Source organism: Alosa pseudoharengus, unplaced genomic scaffold (assembly GCF_046254945.1).
Source record: "Alosa pseudoharengus isolate Yale_2024_CS ecotype anadromous, Long Island Sound unplaced genomic scaffold, YU_APseudo_1.1 YU_APseudo_1.1_scf_4, whole genome shotgun sequence".
NCBI classification, from domain to species: Eukaryota; Metazoa; Chordata; class Actinopteri; order Clupeiformes; family Clupeidae; genus Alosa; species Alosa pseudoharengus.
The window spans coordinates 37,603,540-37,624,426 of NW_027468774.1; the positions used below are offsets into that span (position 1 = coordinate 37,603,540).

General features: G+C 46.6%; 1 protein-coding gene across 1 annotated transcript in view; it reads left to right on the top strand.

The window, feature by feature from the left end:
* The window catches only part of grin2aa (glutamate receptor, ionotropic, N-methyl D-aspartate 2A, a), a 159,913-nt gene that overhangs the window by 64,092 nt on the left and 74,934 nt on the right, over positions 1-20,887 (top strand). Inside the window, exons 2-3 of the mRNA XM_076266168.1 lie at positions 11,149-11,741; positions 20,832-20,887. The exon at positions 20,832-20,887 is cut by the window's right edge and continues 59 nt beyond it. Of these exons, the coding sequence (XP_076122283.1) occupies positions 11,149-11,741; positions 20,832-20,887 (649 nt within the window). The remainder of the gene's footprint in view (positions 1-11,148; positions 11,742-20,831) is intronic.

Genomic DNA, 20,887 nt, shown 5'->3' on the forward strand with positions numbered 1-20,887 from the left:
ATTCATGCAGTCATGGACAGTCTGCCCCATCACTGGAAAATTGAGTCGTCGACAAATTCGATAGTGGCCCTAATCAATGGTGACATCCATGTTTGTTTGTGTCCCACTGGGTCATGGCATAGTCAGTTTGGTGGTCAGAGGTGAAGTAGGGCTAGATGCCATGGGTCTGATGAGCATTACATAACACACACACACACACACACACACACACACACACAGTTGAGATACTTCCTGTGCAGTGTATGTGTGTGTGTGCGTGTGTGTGTGTGTGTGTGTATGTGTGTGTGTGTGTGTCTGTGAGGAGGCCACTGTAGTCCTTGGTATCAATACACTCTGACTCTGTCAAAATTAATAAATAGATATGAAGTGCTCTAATGGAGCCTGTTGTGTAATGTGTGCCACGTCCGACAGTGAACTTTTCGCTGGCATTTCACAGGCTGCGGGAGCCATTTATTCCAGCCGGGGTGAAAATTGAGTTTGCTCTGCAAATGGGATCGGCGCGTCTGATAACCACCTGGGTTTCGTGCTCGCTTACACACACTCACACACACACACACACACACACACACACACACACACACACACACACACACACACACACACACACAGACACACACACATGCATGCGCACATGCCGCAGCGGCAGAGCGATCTGCCTGTCTGCCTTGGTTGCCATGGTGCACTGATGCCACCACTGCCACCACCACCGCCAAGTCGAGGATGAATGCCAGGAGCAACCAGAGACTGCTACACAACACAGCAAACAGCATGCACACACACACACATACACACACACACACACACACACACACTCACACACACACACACACACACACACACACACACAAACACACACACACACACACACACACACACACACACACACACACACACACACACAAACACACAAACACACACACACACACACACACTCACACACACACACACACACACACACACACACACACACACACACAGAAGCCCCAAAAGGCCACCTAAATCCTGCTAAAGTCGTGTTCTGGGAGCCGTAGATAAGAGGAAACATGCTTTATGAGTTTTGGGAGACAATGAGAACACGCAGGCTATATATCACCAGGAGGGTCTAATGTGCCCCTCAGGGGCAATATGGGGTAAATGCCTGCAGGTGAAAGATTGTTGGGGACAGTGGGAGGCAGCTCACTAGACTATTGGAATGTCTGGGATATTCCACATGATGCTGGTGCTTCTCCCTGCCCAGAGAGAGAGAGAGAGAGAGATGTGCAATATGTCTCTCTGACTGACCCGGCACGAGTTGAGTGGACAGTGGAATGTTTCCGACTCCTGATATTGGCATTTGTGCCAGTGCATGAGACAATCTGCCACTGTACTGTACGTATGCCCTTTGTGTGGTGGTGGTACTGTGTGCTCATGTCACTCTGACCCATGCATGGTGAGGATAACAGGAATCAGTTGTTTACGGATTAGCCTCTAGATAGATAGATAGATAGATAGATACTTTATTGATCCCCAAGGGGAAATTCAAGGGCTCTAAGGGCTGCCGTGAGGACAGTGTGGGGCAAAACAAACAAACATACACACAAAAAACATATATTTAGGTTTGTAAGTTTACCTCTCAGTGTTGAAAATGTGTTCCATATTGCTGGCAAGCACCACCTGGAATTCCTCTATCAAACATTCGATAGTGGTGACTGGTAGCAGCATTTTAGTTTGCATCCCTAAATAGAACAGTGGCAAATGTAGCAAAAATGTTATCGATTTGTGCTACGTATACACTAGCATATCTTGACAAAGCAGCATAACTGGACACCGCATCGGCTCTGGCCGTGGGGGCGCTGCTGTTGGCACCCGGTGCCCGACGGGCACCTCCCAGGGGCGCTGTTTGTCTGCTCCGCCATGACGAGCGCCAATTACTCTGCAGTGTTTGCTGGCAACTAATCAAAATTAAATGGCAGTACCTATTAAAGGGGAGACCGGACCTGCCTGTGCTGGACAGGCTGTAATTCACTCACTCGTTCTGTGTGGTGGAGTTGTGGGATGGCGTTCACGGGGGAAGGAACCAAAGCGGTGAAAAATAGACATTCTTTCTGGATTTGTCTCTTTTTTTGCCTCTAGAACTCTTTCTACATTGTTAAAATGATTTTTTTTTTAATGTCTTGTTTTTTTTTTACCCTTCTGCACAAAGAAATAGTACAGTACTATACAGCATGCACCCTCTCTGCAGTGAGGTATCAGAGCGCTCTACTGTGCATCTAATCTGATTTCTCCTCCTGCTTTTGTTTTTTATTATCAATTTCCCTTCCATTACTTCCACATGCTACAATAAAGTGAATGGAAGAGTGCAATGGAGAGGTAGGAGAGAGAGGGGGATAGAGAGGGGGAGAGAGAAAGAGGCAAAGCGAGATTACTTTGTCTTTTTACTTTTCATCGTATTTTGCCACTTTGGTATATTAATTGCATGGGTTCTGGTGCAGGGTGATTTGATAAAGCTTTCCCCACTTGCCCGCCCGAGATGGAACAATAGAGGCTTCTCTTCTCTCATCATCAGTCCACCCTCTTTTTCTATCTCTCTCTTTTTCTCTCTCACTTTCACACACACACACACACACACACACACACACACACTCTCTCTCCATCTCTCTCTGTCTCTATCTCTCTCTGTTTGCTTCTCCATAGGGCCCTTGAAGCTCTGTAAATGTGCCTGTGTCTGATGCCAAATTCACAGTTGCTGCTAACCCAAATGAATCATGCGACCAGAGTGGCATTGCTAATGGATTACTGGGGGTTGAGGAGGAGGGGGTCAGAGCATAAATATTGACACCGCATTCACGCTGCGGACATGTTTGTGTTTGTGTGCATTCGTGTAAGCCCGAGAGCCACAGTTTGCAGATTGGGGACACATAACTGGCTTTAACCTCAATCGACCCGCAGGCCAGTAACGCATACCATCAATATACACAATACATCCGCTCCCAGGTGGTTATGAATGGACACTGGTCTGAGCGTCTGGGAATGGGTGATCCTAAGGAGCCTTAATATGCGTTTGTTTGAGTGTGTGTATGTGTTTGATTGCATGTGTGTGTGTAGATATGTGTGAGAGGGGGTGGGGGTGGTTGTGTGCAACACTTGTGATAGGATCATCAAGAGAGGATGAAACAACAGCCGTATTTCAATTCACACTCACATACACACACACACACACAAGCACATGTGTAAGGGACAGATTAGTGAGAACATTATTTTGTGGTCCTCTATGCTATCTGTATTTATGGGCAAGCACCCCCCCCCCCCCCCCCCACTCCAAAAAAGAAGAAAAAAAAACGGTATCTGCTTTTGTCAGTTTACCCCCTGTGGGGGTTTGTTGCTTGTTAAAAAGTCCTGATAGAAAAATAGCAGCAACAACAAGAAACCCGGCAGTGACTGTGAGCTCGACAAGCCAATACTCAAACACACTCAAGCTGTCTGCTATTTTTACATTTCAGCTCGCTCACACCAAAGACTATTCTCTCTTGTTTCATTTGCTCTTCAAACAAATTGTATTCTAATGGGAGTCTGCATACATCTCTCTCTCTCTCTCTCTCTACATCTCCAGCCACAACTCTCTTTCTGACCTTGTTGTACTTCCCACTCAGTCACACGGAGGTATACAGTAGGCAGTGACAACGCATGAAGCATACTTAAATGCATGGGTGTTTTATTTTTCATCATCACCATATACTACTACTACTACTAGCCAGGATCTAATGGATGAGGTCTTCCTCCTTGATGTGCGGTTATGAAAGCTCTTGTGAAGGCGATCACTACCTCCCACTGATCTCCAGGCAGAGTGTCCTCAGGTCTAATCCCACTAGGATCAGTGCTCGTGTGGAGATGGCGTTGAGAGGCTCTTCTCTCCCAGATAGGAGCTTGAGTTCTGATTACTGGTGTTAGCATGGCCGGAGCATGGGGCAGCATGGGGCTGAGCTAGCTGCTCCTTGCAAACGCAGGTGGATCTGTAGGACCTTGCCTTGTTTTCTTGATGTGGTCTCCGTGCCCAGCTGTCCACAGAGGACAGTGGGAATTTGGGACGTTTGGAGACATACAGTAGACTCCCACATCTTCACTTTGTCCTTCTCCTCCTTGTCTATCATTCTCTCTCTCTCTCTCTTTCTCTCTCTCTCTATCTCTATCTCTCCCTCCTCCCTCTCTCTCCCTCTGAAGCCCAGGTTCCAATGAATGCTTAATTATTGAAGTAGAGTCCCCGGCAGTCAGCGGTTTCAAGTGGGTAATTAATTGTCAATTAGGCGATCAAGTCAGCGCTGCTGTTGGATCAACAACCTTGGAGGGTGACGCTGTGTGTTGCAGATGGGGATGCCTGCCACGCCACATGCCCCCCCCCCCCCCCCAGTCCCTCATATCTCAGCTGCAGTCTTTGATGTTGGTGTGTAGTCTGAGCAAGAGCTCTGTGTTGAATGTTGTTTTTCTCACTGTCATTTTGTTTTAGTACAATTCCTTGCAAAGATTTGTATCCATACAAATGACAAAAGAACCAAATCACATTGAAGAACAGGAATGTGGTTTGTAGTACATTGTGCTAGTGCAAGGTCATTTAACCAAAAATACGAAGAGGTGGATGTAAGGTGGTATATAACCAATATCTGATATGTTTTCGGAAATGTTATTAAATGAACAAGAAAGCCACCTTAAAGATGCATTTTGTTTCTTAAAGGAGCCATGCCACACACTTTTCAGTTATTTCATAACATTCCCTGAGATGCTTTTGTAAAATCTGAATCTGATTTTGCAGCCAAGACGTTATTTTTATTTATTTTTTAAAATATATTTTTTTGGCCTTTTATGGCTTTAATTTACAGGACAGTAGAGAATGACAGGAAGCGAGTGGGAGAGAGAGTCGGGGTGGGATCCAGAAAGGACCACGGGGCGGGAATCGATCCCGGGTCGCCGGCGTACGGTGCAGGTGCCCCAGCCAGCCTCGCCACGGCTGGGGCCAAGATGTTATTTTTATGTTCATTTTTACATATAAATTCGATCTGATTGACAACATCTTCAAGGTGTATGGCTAAATTGCCAACAGGGGAGGTACCATAACAAATAAGAGCAGTTGTGATGTAGAATCGATATGGTTTTCTAATTTGCATGTGCTCTATGCCCATTTCCTTTCAACGGCCATTAAAGGCAATTAAGGGAATAGTTCAATTTGAAAAGCCCAGTACATCCCCTAATAGTCACATTGACACAATCTTATTTCAAAGCCAACAAGACAATGTGGTGTGGCATGACCCATTTAACACAGGCAAACATGCAACAAGCTTCTTCAGCAGGTCATAGGGTAAAACATGGATAACGTTCAATCCTAGTGAGATAAAGTCAACAAACCAAATTCTCTCTTGGATGGATGCAAATCCAAAGCAATGGCTATGTGACTCTGTCCATTAGTAGTAAGAGCTCCAGTTGTAGTTGGATACAATGCAGTGCAGATAGATGCTACGAAGTCTTCTGAGTCAAGCATGCTTGTGACCATCTGCTCTTCCAGGCCCTACAGAACAGTGCTGTGGGTCTGTGTGAGGAAAGCTCTGCGGTCCCTACTAATTACAGTCAGTGTTAAATGATGTATAAGACAATGTGCAGAAACCCAGGAAAGATTATCATCATCATCATCACCATCAAGATGAGCATCTTCATCATGACACGATGACGCCATGGTGTCACACAACACTTTCTCTCTCTCTCTCTTGCTGTCCTCTATCTTTCCCTCTCTTCCTCCCCCTCTCTCTTTCACTCTCTCTATGTCTCTCTCAGTCTCAACACACACACACACACACACACACACACACACACACACACACACACACACACACACATACTCTGGCGAGGCAGTGTGGCATCTCATTAAATATTGAAAGAAATCTGTCCTGAAAGGATCATAAATAGTCCTTCCCTCCCCTGTCGTGACATGCGGAGCGATGAACCTACTTTATTGAGTATTCATCATCATGCACGATCAGCTGATTCTCAGCGCGCCCATGACGATGTGGAGTGCAGAGCTACACCCCGCTGTATTAACATGCTCCACAGCTCCCCTCCGCCAAGAGGCACACACGAGAACTAAGCATGGGCTTGTTGAAATAGGAATTTGGGCAAGTGACAGCATTCCAAAAGGACAAGTCAGTCTCGTTATCCTATCTAATGGCAGTATTTCCTTACAAATCTGTTTATCTCGACTCTGCTGATAGAATGCATATGACAATGAACATGACAATGAATATGACAATGGAGTTACTGTGAGGCTGAGCTGTTCCCTATAGTGCTACATTTTGTCCAGATGTGTTGTTGGTAGCGAGGGGTGTAAGGTTGTATGATCACACAATCCTTTTGTTAATTCCGGAGAGCTCCGGTGGTGGTGAATTGCGGCTTTGTGAGTGACATTTTGCCGGAGCTCAATTTGTTTTGCTGTGTGTTTCTCTCTCAGGTGGCGGGTCACGGTAATTGATTTGCAGCGCACGTCCCTCCTCTCATCAATCACAAACATGCTGATAAGGCGAGCCTGGATCACTGCAGCAGACAGAGAGAGAGAGAGAGAGAGAGAGAGAGAGCAAAAGCAAGCGGAAAAAAGAGTGAGAGTGAACACTTTTGTGTCTGAGAGTATTTGAGAGGATGAAGAGAGAGAGAGAATGAATTTAAGATGAAAAAAATGGAAGCATAAAGAGAGAATATGTGGGCAGACGCGAGTGGTCAAAGGACAGAAACAAACAGTAGTTACTGCGGACAGACAGAGAGAGACTACAAAGAAGAGAGAGAGAAGGAGAGAAATAGAGAGGGAGAGAAGGAGAGAGAGAGAGAAGAATGAACAAAAAGATAGCAAGGAAAAGTGGCAAAAGTGAGCCGTAAAGACAGAAGTAAGGATGGAGAGAGGCTTTGCCGCCCGCTAGTCTGCTAATCCCTGAAGTGGAGGAGTATAATTAGTGTTTAAGGAGCTGTGTGAGGAAGTCTTCCTCCAAAGCAATCACGAGGCCCAATCTCCTGCTCGAGCTCCCACACTTGACTGGGAGGAAAGTGCCACACTCATCCAATTCAGAGAATGCGATAAGAATGACAGTATGACATGGTGGGTATTGAATATTGAGCTCATACATACACACATAAATGCATACATACATACATACATACATACATACATACATACGTATACATGCATACACATACACATTACATTTCCGTCATATCTATGAGTACATGTAGACAAAGTCTCAGCATGCTGAGTACTGATTGTTGTACACTGCCTAAGCTTTTGTGTAATGTCTCAGCGTGTCTCAGAGTGTGTGAGTGTATGAGAGAAAGAAAGAGAGAGAGAGAGAAATAGAGAGCGAAAGAGAGAGAGAGGGAGTGTGCATGTCAAGGCTTGACAGATGCTGTGACAGTTACGGCTACTTACCCATTCTTGATGAAGGTAAATCAGGAGCATCAGTTATAGCTGCATTGGGGAACAGCGCAGATGCACATATGCACACTCAGGCACACACCACAGACACAACCATACACTCATATGCATAGGCATAGGCATACATATGCTCATTTGGCAGAGATTTGCTAGAGATTGCTACAACAATTAGTAAAAGACACTCTTTCTACTACCTCAGCTCCCTTCTCTCTTTTACCCTCCTTACTCTAATATGATTACCCATCTTGATTGGCTCCCCTGGCATTGTGCTATGACCTGACCGGAACATTCTATTTACATGGCCACTGTACCAAAATGGCATTAGTAGACTGGGGACTTACTTATACTTTTGCAAACACATTACAGAATCTGCTGTGCTTATCATCTTCCGCGGAGACTCAAATCTTTGCTTGAGAGTGATTTTCTATTTTTGTCCCTTTCTGTGTGAGATAATTATCATCATTTTAAGAAAAATGTGTAATCTGATTACTGGCTGCGTTGGCAGATAGATAATATCAGCAGTTTGAGCTGGTAACTCCTCAAATATATGCACATCTTTCTTATTGACTGTCTGCAGCACCATGAGGGAGGGGAGTGTAGCCTCTTTCCTTCTCTCCCTCTCTCTCTCTCACTGTTTCTCTCCTCATCTCACTCTCTCTTTCTCTTATCACTCACCAAAAATTCCACCGAGACAAGATTCAGTTGTCTTCATTATGACACAATGCTTTAAAGTGTAATTTTCCAAGATGTGCACCTCCCTGAGACAAGGGTTTCTGCGACGTGCCGTGCCTTATTGTGTTTCCTCATAAACAACACAGCTGAAGAGCTCAAGCTCCCCCCTGCTTTTAAGAACAATTAAATCTGCGGGGGCATAAGTGGTGGCGTTTCCATTCTGAATGTTAAAGGACTGCTAAAAGAGATTTTGCTGAATGGTGTTTAATCATTTAAAACCAAAGCACAGACAACCCAACGTCACAGAACGCTAAAATGTGTCTTCATCAACGGCAGGGAAATCCAATACCAACACTCCGCTCGTGTCTCGCCATTAGTGTAATATGCACCAGCTAATTGAGTAGCACTTGTATTTTCCAGTGCAGTCACGGCATTTTACATGTCTTTTTAGCTATTTCCTCTTTATTGCTCCTTGCTAATTTGCAATTTGAGTGAAATAGCATTTAGGTAAGTCCCAGGCCCGCTGTGCCTCTATGGACTCGCCTCTCCCAGTCTTCGCCACACTCATTAGGTTTTTAAGTGCAGGGAGTGTGTGGAGAGTATTTCCTACCCTGCGGGGAGACACAAGCAAATCTCCCTGTGCCTCCGAGATAGATTAGCCATGCTGCTCGTGTCACACTCTTTGGTTTCACAGTCAAATTACATTTAGCCAACAATGCAAAATGCTAATATCCCCCAAAACCTAGGAAATGGGCTTTTGGAAAGTGGGTTCGTGGCTCATGCTCAATGCTATTGGCACGATAAACAGGAGCCGATGAGTAATCAAATTGTCGACATGGCTTCTATTCAGATGTTGCCGTTTGCTATTGTGTGGTCGAGTATTGTGCTAATATGAGGACATGTCTTCGATGTCTCAGTGAAGAGGCTGTGCATTCACATTTATAACCTAATACATGCATACACACCTACTGTAATACACGCACACTTAAAGCATTTAGCCTCGTTCAGGCATATCTTTCTCAGCAGGGTGCATTGTCATCTCTTTCCTCTGAAGTGGAGGGGGTTCTTGGTGGTACAGAGCTGGAATCCTCATATGTAGCGTTAGCTTTATCCACCATCACGCTCCAATGCACTGTCCTATCGCATGTGAGCTCGCTGACACAACCCAACGGCCATCAAATGACATCCCTCACACACATGTGAATTATACTGTTCGCTGTGCAGTCTCGTGGGACAATTTTCCAATCATCATGCCTCCATTCTATTTTTTCTCCATCCTCCCCCATCTTTTTAAATGTTCTGTTGAGTCCACTGGACCGCAACACATGGGCATCACGGGTTCACTCGGCACCAAGGCATCCCACAGGATTGTGAAGCATCTGCTCTACTTAGCATCAGCAAGCACCTTTATATAGGGCGCGCACAGCACACAGCAGCCTATACAAGCTGAGCTCCAATGTGACATTGGAAACAATTGGCGTTCAATGTCAACAATATAATAAAGAATGTTAGGTTGCTGTATTGTCCAGTATTGGCTCAAGGGTTGTCCAGTCTTTGTTTAGCATTGTTTCCCCAAGACAGATATGATTGGCACTCAGTGTCGTAATCTAATAAAAGATGCTAAGATGCCATTCAGTGACCATTCAGGGTTTAGCTTTGTCGTAAGTGCAAATGAGAGTCTGGCGTTTTTGATCGCCACAGAAATAGCGCAGTGGTGGTGATAGGAGGCAGCACCCAGGGGGTGCCTGGCAGGAGTTAAACTGCAGACAGGCCTCTTGTTAGCACGTCGCCGCGCTGCACCGCACTGCGCAGCGCTGCTAATCAACATCTGTTGCTGGGAACGTTCAATCAGTGCCACTAATGCCGCTGGTATATTTTATTAAACGCCTTTCCACCAAAATAGAAAATGAAACCCTGCGACCGGAAGAAGCAAATCTCTGCCATGCCTAATGACTGCGCCATGCCAGCCTTATCACGGTCAGATTAAACAATGACTCGGATAGGGCTAATTTAACACAAAGACACTGCTGTCAGAAAGATGGACTTTTGGAGAAGGTCCATTCCAAATCAGGGATAGAGTGATTGTTTTAGGCCAAGCCAGTGTCTTTGTCCTGATGAGGTGTTGCTTTGCTGCTTCGCATTGAATTTGCCAGGTGTGACTTAATTAGATGGATTCTTATCACACTTACACAGGTAGCGTTAAGCCTAATCAAGCAATGTGCTTCCAAAAATAAATCAGCAACGGAGACACACACACACACACACACACACACACACCAACCCCTTCCCTAGCCTATGCTTGTAACTGAGTAGGCAAAAAAATGGAGGCACTCGCTGTCAGGGTTTAGTTTGCCGCCACATGTCCCCCCGCACGCACACGTTCCCAACACTTGTCCGTGGCGAGGACATTGTTTTGACATTGAGTATCTGCACGAGGGCATGTCGTCGACAGGCCGAACACGAGAGCCAGAGTGATCTGATGTCCTTTCTTCTGCTCGCTGTTCCCTGCTCATTTTCTCATATCAGGGCCGAAAAATGTGATGCCTGAAATGTCCAAATGGTTATGCAGTTGCCCCCCCCCCCCAATGGACTCTTTTGAAGAGCAGCACAATAGACAGGGACATGAGTGCTTTGTTCTCGAGCTGCATTTGGATGGAAAAGTACACTGCAGTTATTACAGCGGGACAATGGTTATCTCAAAAACGGCATGAATTTGAGAAATCACAAAGGCTTTAAATTATCGCAGGACTTTTTAATCGTATTATGAGACTTTTCATAGTCTTTGCCTTATAGTAGCATTTGCATTTTTTTTTTTTGGCAGGGAAGGAGGACATTAATAAATTGGGTTCAGCATATCAAATTTTAGCTATTGGCTCTACTTTAAAGTACCCAGTGTTTCAGTTGCTCTTTAATTTGAATTTGTAATGATGTTTTGAATCTTCACTTAACAAGACCTCAAAAGATATTTTTGTTCACTATAAATAAACCACTCTCTTTCTTTTTTTCCTTCTCCTCTCTCTTTCCTCTTTCTTTCTCCACAGGACGTGAAGTCCACGTTCTTCCAGTTTGGAGCGTCCATACAGCAGGAAGCGCTCCTGATGCTCAACATCATGGAGGAGTATGACTGGCACGTCTTCTCCATTGTGACCAGCAAGTTCCCGGGCTACCAAGACTTCATCACCGTCCTCAAGACTACGGTGGACAACAGCTTTGTGGGCTGGGACCTGCAGCACATCATCACGCTGGACGCAGTAGACAGCGACAGCAAGTCACAGATCATGCTGAAGAAGGTCCAGTCGCCGGTCATCCTGCTTTACTGCTCCAAGGACGAGGCGGTCTACATCCTGGAGGAGGGCCGCTCACTAGGGCTCACTGGCTACGACTACAAGTGGATCGTGCCCAGCCTGACTACGGGCAACCCAGAGATCACCCCGGACGAGTTCCCCTCTGGGATGGTGTCTGTCTCCTACGACGACTGGGACTACCCCTTGGAGGCGCGCGTACGCGACGGCCTTGGAATTATTACTACGGCGGCGGTGGCCATGTTGGAAGAGTATGGGGACATTCCAGAGGCCAAAACCAGCTGCTATGGCCCCATGGAGAAGGCCAAGTTGCCAGCCAGCGCTTTGCACAAGTAAGCGGATGTTGTGTCTTTATGCGTTGCGGTAGAAGTTAAGTTACTTTATTTGTCCTGAAGGGACACATTTAACCCATCCAGGGGTAGTGTACACACATACATACTAGGAGCAGTGATCTCACCAGGAGTGCCCCCACACACACTAGGAGCACACATACACACTCGAAACAGTGGGCAGCCTTTGATCAGGTGAGCGGGAAACAGTTGGGGGTTAGGTGCCTTACTCTAGGGCCCCTCATCGATGGATGCGCAGTGCTGTTCAATCATTCCACCCACCCATATGTTTCCTACCAGCAAGTTCCCCAGCCAGAACAGTGGGCCGCCCTTGAACAGGGAAGCAGTTGGGAATTAGGTGCCTTACTCTAGGGAGTGCTACTCTTTCACACAAACATACGGGTATTTGTGGGCGTTTAAGGGCGTTTTTGGGAGGTAACCAGGTATGCCATGCTTTTGGAGGTACAAACAAACGCTGCATTGTCATTGAGATCACATAGTAAGGAGCTGGCTCAAGGGTTACAAAAGTTTTTTTCTCGTGTTTAATTGTAAAATGAAGGCACCGTTTTTATAGCCATACATGTGTATTCATTTCTGGCTCCTTGGCTATCCATTTGGTAGCAATAACAGGCTATTTAACGTCTTTGGAACACTAAACATATCAGAGGTGTCAAATATTGAGTTACTCCAGTCTAGATTTTTTGACGTTAATCACTCCTATGATGTATTGCTATTGTCTATCCAAAGTAAAATGCCTGTTTTGAAGTTAACTGATGGTTAAATATCCAAAAATCCGATTGTTTGCACCTCCAAATGGGCGGTGACATACGTCTGTGACGCGAGTTTGTGAGTTCAATCATTACACCCACCCATATTTTCCAACCAGTTAATAATGATACAGTTGTGGTTTATCATTTTAAAAGTGTATTTCTACCGATTATAACCCTTTTCAGGACTAAAACAAGCACATTTTGTCTACTTGCTCCCACCCACATTTAACTTAAATCACTTCACTCAAAAATGTTTGAGTCAGTCCACATGGTCAAGTGATGCAAGATTCAAAATTGACAAAAGACAAAGTTGTTCAAGCTGTGGCCTCAGTTGGCTCTCTGTTTTGTATGCCCAGACTAAGAGCCCGACTCCCTTCTTTTCTGTGTTTGAAACATTTAAAGAGGAGTTAGGAGAAAAAAGACTTCAAAAATGCATTTCTGTAGAAACTATCAAATAAGTTAGTTAAATAGAGAGAGAGAGAGTGAGAGGGAGAAAGGGAGGTAGAAAAAGACAGATACTACAGAGATAATACAACAGAGAGAGAGTGAGAGAGAGAGAGAGAAAGAGCAATGGAGGGAAGAAGGGAGCACGGAAAAGAACACCCTGAAGGTTTAAAGAAAGAAAAGAACATTGGACAAGCATACAATATGCAAAATTCATAGTTCATCTCTGCTGTTTTACCAGAGTGTGAGGCAGGGGAGTGGTGGGTAATTTAAGAGCTGAGAGTGCTTGGGCAGGCATGCTCTGTAATCAAACAGGGATGTTTGAGGCGCTCAGACACCCAAAAAAGTCCAGGCCCATCATTGTGGGGTGAGCTGGCGCACCTCATACTCCCTCTCCTCTTCTCTCCTCTTCTCTCCGCTCCTCTGCTCTGCTTTGAGGTCCCAGAGGGAACAGCAAAACTCCATTGCTTTTAATGAGCTCCGCTTCAACACACCGCTTCCTGAAAGAGGGGAGAGCGTTCGAGAGCCAGAGAGAGAGAGAGAGCAAGAGAGAGAGAGAGACAGAGAGAGAGAGAGAAAAGAGAGGAAGACTGAGATAAAGAGTAATTTAGGGAGAGAGAATGAGAGAGAGAGAGAGAGGGGAAGGAACAGAGAGAAAGAGGAGGAACAGCAGGGGGCTCTTAGCAAATGCATTTTGAGAACGCTCACACACACACACACACACAAAGAACTGTTTAAAGAACTGCTGATAAGAGTGTGCCTGCATTTTGTTCCATGTCCTCCAGCCGCCTTCACTCCACTGTGAGGATCTGAAAAGCCTGTCGTCGTTGTGCCAGAGCTGCCCCTGCCAGTCCCGAGTCTGGATACCCCATATGCCCGGCTGGCACGTGTCGCCTTGGCGAGGCCTGCTGTGGGGGGTGGAGTTGGGTGGAAGGCTGATGGAAAGGGATGTGTGGGGGGTGGTAGTGGGACATGGCGCCCCATATACGGGCCAGGCAGTGTTGCCCGCCCGAGGTAGTCAGCCAGGTGTCCGGCACACATTAATTCATGTGGGCTAGGCACAGATGGTCCAGTCCAGGGCCAGAGAATGAGGGTCCAGCGAAGGGAAGGCTGAGCAAGGAGGGGGTGGGTGGGTGTGCAGGATCATGGCTGGCTGTGGTCGATTAGTGTGGGATAAGGTCTTCTGGGTCGTGTCTGCAGTCAAAGGAGAGCATGTTAGGGAAATAGGATCCTCTGCAGAGAACCATGGATCTAGAGACACAGGTGGAGGGGAGAGTGGGAATAGAAGGGTGAGAACTGGATGTATCACTGTGGTTGATGTTACGCATACCAAAACAGAGCCCATAATAAATGTTATGGGAATCCATAACAGGCAATTATGCTTTTAGGAGACAATGTCTGGGTACCTTGTAAGGGGTTGAGAGACAATCTGGATGCATTATTTAAAGACTTTGTTTTGGTGCCCTTTGCAGGTTTGTACACAATGACATTATCAAAATAGGCAACAATTGGAGTAAATACTCCTTGCTTGTAAACTTCCGACTGCATTTTGTTAAAATGAAGTGTCAAAAGTCACTGTGAAATATATGGTCCCGGAGGAAAATTTTCTTTTATGACAGATTTATGACTCTCATCGCAAGTGCTCTGAACAGTGGACCTTAGCAAAATTTAGCCTTCATATATCAGTAACGAATACTGAAATTACCTGTCAACAGCAGAGAGGCACAGTGAGTCTGTCCCCATTCTTTCTAGTGGAGTTTGGGACTCGGGGGCTCCCTGTCAACAGTGCTCTACGGGGGCCATAGATTTCCCACATAAAAGACACTTTAAACACCGGCGGAGAGAGAGGCCGAGACCTGCTCACGTCCTGCCCAGGGCATGAGGGGGTGGGGGAGGGAGGAATGAGGAATGCTACCAGCCACCAGGGGAGACCGGGAGAACAATGGTCCCCAAACATGACCCCCCCCCCAAAACACACAAACATCCCCATGGACCAAATGGTAAAAATGACTCCTGTCATCTCCAGTGAAAGTGTACAGCCCTGAAGCGGGGCCAGGCAGGCGTCTGGCAAACAGCAGTATGCATGCCGCCCCAAACCAAGCCCATCAATTTCAGATGGAGGGCCCCTTTGTGCCAAAACAAGTCATAAATTGTGCACACCTGAACCAGGCCAGAAATGAAATGGAGGTACATGGCATACTGATGGCCTGATCTGACATCTGGTCTTTGATCTGTGGGCCTACCATGGACTTTCTTACTTTCAAAGCTCCTCTGTTGAAGTTAGTATTTTCTTCAACAAGCACTGCATCAAGTCTTTGATAAGCTATATACCTTAGAGGAATATAGCCTTCTATCTTGCTGAAATATATATTTTTTTATAGCTTTGTATTTTAGGGACACAACCTTCTGCCTTGACATGCCTGTCCAAGGCTGTGATCACCCAACCTCTCTCCCATGAGCCCCTCCTCATAGCTGCCCCACACCGGTGTGATCTGCCCACCCCCTGCTGTAGTGGAAGAGGTGTGTATTGTTCGCCTCTGGTCACTGGTGATTAGAGGCAGTATGGGGTGGCTAGGGGTGGTGTTGGTCGGGGCGGTGGCGGCAGGAGGCCGCTTTGCCTGCATTAGGAGACAGCAGGCTCCATGACTGTTCCCCGTTGACCGGGCCTTCCTCTCCAGTCTCCTGCCTGCGGTGAAAATGCCAGGATGCAGTGCTTGCGGTACCACCCTAATGCCACACACTAGAGAGCTCAGCTATAGAGTCCGCAGCGTGGGACTTTGGCACAGCGCCTCAACTGGAAGCGACTGGCTATGGAGGATATTCATTTTGTTTTGTTAACTGGAGTGGGTGTGACGTCAGTAGCTTGGTCCACATCAGAGTTGTTTTTTTCCTTCCTCTCTGTAAAAATTCTTTATAGGTGAATGAATTTGATTAATGGCTCCGGAAACAGGACTGCTGAAGAACTCGGCTGTCTTTTGTTACTTTATGAGACTATAAATATACTAGGAGGGAGGAAGGAAGGGGTAAAAATATTGGTGCACACACACACACACACACAGACAAATTTCATTTCACATTCAAAGGCCTCCATATAGGGGGAACTGTCATTTTGTGGATATTTTTCTTTCCTTGTTTCTCCTTTTCCCTCAGGGTGTAGTAGAAGTCACCTTAAATTGTGCAGACTCTTAGGTAGGCCACTGAGAAGCAAAACAGAACAGTGTCCTGTGCTCATGGTCCGTGGCATCTGCGTAAGCCCCCCTGGTGGCCAAGCTGGAAATGGCAGGTTGCAGGTGAGCTGCCTGCTGCTGCTGGAAATAGTGCTGCGATGAGCTCATGAAATGAACCGTTAATCTGATGACTGTTGTGACAGCGCCGCAGCCTGAATAGAGCAGGCAATCCTCAGGAGAATCAATAACCTCATCTGAGCTGAGCCTCAGTAACACACACACACACACACACACACACACACACACACACACACACACACACACACATATACACACTATCACACTCCCCCTCCATCTCTTCCTAAATATAGCAAACAACAAATACAACCAGATTTGGCAAATTATTCAAAAGCATATTGTACATCCTCTTATTAGGGATGGCTGCAATATACAATACACATATCATACAAGTCTATTCCATTCTTCTACTCTGGAATCTAACATTTTTTTTGGAGGTATATTTATTCAAGGAAGGATTGCAACAGCCATAATAAAACCATTAAGTACCTGAATAGAGACAGCAGGAAATGGTTTGTTTTTCTCGGGGTTGGAAAAAAAGGCCCTGATGCTTTTAACTGCCCCCATCCCTCTCCATGTCTGTCCAACTCCCTCCTGTCCTCTGTCCACTCGCCTCACGTCCCCCTTCATTGCCCATCCTCTCCCTCTCCATGTCTGTCCAACTCCCTCCTGTCCTCTGTCCACTCGCCTCACGTCCCCCTTCATTGCCCATCCTCTCCCTCTCCATGTCTGTCCAACTCCCTCCTGTCCTCTGTCCACTCGCCTCACGTCCCCCTTCATTGCCCATCCTCTCCCTCTCCATGTCTGTCCAACTCCCTCCTGTCCTCTGTCCACTCGCCTCACGTCCCCCTTCATTGCCCATCCTCTCCCTCTCCATGTCTGTCCAACTCCCTCCTGTCCTCTGTCCACTCGCCTCACGTCCCCCTTCATTGCCCATCCTCTCCTCAGACCCCCTCTTCTGCTGTCGCCATATTGCCACGTCTGGACGCTGTCGCTGTGGGTTTGTGTGGCCCAGTTTAGATCAGATGCTCTTAGGAGCGCGCCGATGGGATGTGCACTCATTCTGCCATCTCTGGGTCCGCACAGCCCTCGCCTGCCACTCGCACCCACACCCGCACCTCCACCCACACCCGCACCCCCACCTCCACCCACACCCGCACCCCCACCTCCATCCCCAAGCCCCAGGTAAAATCTCCAGGATGGCAGACACAGTGGCATGGGCCTCATGGCTCCCTAATGGAGCAAACAAATGGCTGCCAGACTGTCTGTCTGTCTGTCACAAGGTGCTCCGATTTCCCAGGGTGCCATTTCAGGGCTGAGCGGGCTGCACACTGCTAATCACTGTGTGTGAAACGCCGATGCATCGCATTAATGGGTTAACTGCCATAGATTAGAGTAGGCAGGGTGCGCTAATTGCTGTCGAGTAATTAATAAAATAGTCGCTCGGCTGAATCACAATGAAATTATTTAATTGTTTATTTTTGTGATTTTCCGAAGAGATAGCCTATGCATGATGGTGCATTTTGTTGGCTGGGTTGTCTCCTAGTCTCTGACCTTGCGAGTGAAAAATGTAATTACGTTGATCGAGTCCATTTAAGATGTAGTTGAGCCGCTGTGGGCGCCGTGGGTGGGAGGACCACGGCTCTCGGCCGAAGTGATCTGCCCGCTAATTATGATGGCTTTCCCCTATACGTTTCGCGGAGACCTCCTGCCACGTCTCATTAGCGTCTGCCCTCTTCATCTGAGAGTCTAATGAAAGAGCGCTTTGAAGCCGACCCTACACACACTCGCAGCCTCTCATGGCGTTACCGTCCACCACCCCTGTCTTCTCTCTACGAAAAAAAAAAACATGCTTTGCGTATATGGCTCTGCTTTTTTTTATTAGGTTTGAAACGTACAAGTCATATAGTGTACATGTTCTGTTTCACAGTCCAGAGAAAGGCTCTGCATTTATCTGCAATGGCATTTATTCATGTAAAAATAGCCACCTCATGAATCTGGTGAAGCACATGATTGATTCTGGCAGTGGACAGTGCACTGTGTGTGTGCACATTGTATGGCTAAGTTCAAATTCAACCTCAAGACTTAGAACTTACAGTACAGCTTTAAAAACATAATCTTAATCTTAATTAGTCTTCTTTTGTTTCCTGTCACATATTTGTATAGTTGTTGTTGAACATGAGGAAGTACACCCTGAACATGAAGAAGTACACCCTGTGCTTTGGAACAAAAATTTGAAATTCTGAGTGACTGAGTTTCAAAGCTGATTTGGAGATCTTATTTACTGCTGTGTAGTCCTCCTCACCCCCACACCCCCTCTGTTTTTACCTCCCAATCTTTCTGGTAATGTCTCCAAATCTCAAAACCTCCACTGAAATTATCTCAGTGAACATAAGGGACCAGGTGTGGTGCCGTTTGCTAGTGCTCTTCCCTTTAATGAAGCAAGAGCCTAATGAGGTACAGGTGAGTGGAATAGGCACTGGGATGACCTCTAATAATGAAGCACAATTAGAGAGTGGAGAGGAGAGAGTGGTGCAGATGATGGTCTGTAAGAGAGAGAGATGGATGGTAGAGGAGCTTGTGGATGGATCCCGTTGGTCCCCAGGATGTTGTGACATTGGTTGGGGGTTGGGTTGGGTCGGGTCGCTCGTGTTCTGCTGGTTCTGTAGGGGGCCGTGCTGACCCAGTCAGGTCAGAGTCTGTGGCCTGTTCTGACAGCAAGCTAGAGGCGCCCTGGTCAACCTCTGGTCAGCAGGCTCCAAAAAAAGCTGTGGTCCAACAGCACCCATAACAAACGCCCAACACGCACTGCTGTTTGACGACCCTGCCTGACTCTCTAACACGCTCTCTGTGTCCGGTTACGTGCCGTATGTCCTTAGACGACAGAAGTGTGACGAGACTTGGCTGACCCTTCTTTGGTTCCTGGCCAGGGGATGGAACAACTGAAGAATGCAAAACCACACAGAGTCGAACTTACTTTTACACTAAAATATACATGCACACACAAACAGTCACACACACAGTCACACACACACACACACACACAGTCATACACACACACAGTCATACACACACACACACACACACACACACACACACACACACACACCACTGTGCCCAGAGTGGAAGTTGTGGTTGGTCAGTAATTGGACACAGGACACTGCAGTGATCCGGTGGTATGCCAGTGAGGATCCTTGCCTTTTGCAGCAAGGGGCCTCAAAAATTGGCCAGGCCAAAACCTCAAGAAAGAGGGCGAGGTTAACTGATGCGGGTCTCCCGTCATGACTGGAAACGCATCTTGTAAGGGAGATAGTGGGGGCGTATCGATCCCGAGTTCTCCTCACGCTGCAGTTTGATGTAATTGGATCCAACAATATATCTGTGGTGACTGCTATCCGGCTCGGCCCCTTCCCTCGCTCACACCCACCCCCTGAATGGGCCCAATCAATTCAACAGGGCCAGGCCACGCAGCTATTCAGCCACCAGCCATCCTCCCAAGACAAATCGATCAGGGGCTGCTGTTCATCTTTTTTCAACTCAACAGAGTGCAGAGCGAAAGAACAAGCTAGTTTAGCTTCTAAGCTCAATGTGTCTTACAGTAGCTTAACATAGCATAGCTAATTTACCTAGTTTAGCTTTGCTTAGTTTAGCTTTCATGTATGTTAGCTTAGCTCAGCACTTACCTGACAAGGGAGTTAGAAGGTGGGGTTTGTGTTTATCAGTTTATTGCTCAGAAGGTGGAGATTGTGAAGATGCTTGTTGGAGATGGAGAAAGAGACAGAAAGAGAGAGAGAGAGAGGAAGTGTTGTGTATGTGTGTTGGCTATGTGTGCTCTGGTGCTATTTGAGATGGTGTTGAATGTGTCGAAGAGCATTTCCACTCCAAGGTCCCTTGGGGCAAATTGCAAAATCATAAACACAAACAAACATATGCGCATGCGCACACACAAACACGCACTTACACCCACACACACACACACACACACACAAACACACACACAACCTTGCATGAGAAAGAGGGAATGTGTCGTAGTGATTCTCATCCCCTCACACATGAGGTGAAATGACAGGAACATGCATGCTATGTGAGATGTCAGAAATCCTGCCACAGCAACAAAATAAATAAATAAAAAATCAGCTAGTTGTTTTTTTTATTATTTATTTATCTATTTATGCCTACACCCCCTTTTTTTGACAACTCCTGCTCCTCTCCCCCTTCTCTCGGGCCTCATTCTGAGATCTCTGGCCACTGAGCTGGACCTCTTTCTCGCAACAGGACGAGGCCATGTGTCAGGGAAGGGAGTGTTTCAATGATTCATGTAGATTTTCGCCAGATACTAAGAATACCGCAGGGAGATTTTTCATCGTGACGTCTGATTTTGGTCACTCATTAGTAGTAAGATAGCCCATTAATTCCCTTTTTGTCTCCCGCGCGCGTGCTTTGTGGAAAATGACCTTCATATATTATTGTGATCCTCTTGACGTATAGGAATTCTAGAAATTTCCAGTGTTTCTCTCTGTCTCTCTCTCTCTCTCTCCCCTCCATCATGTTCCCCCTTGGTGGATGGATATGTCATTTGTGTCGTATCAGCGTGCTATTTTTAGACGTCTCACGACCTCTTTTGTCTTTCACAGGTACATGATGAACGTGACCTGGGACGGCAGGGATTTGTCCTTCACGGAGGACGGCT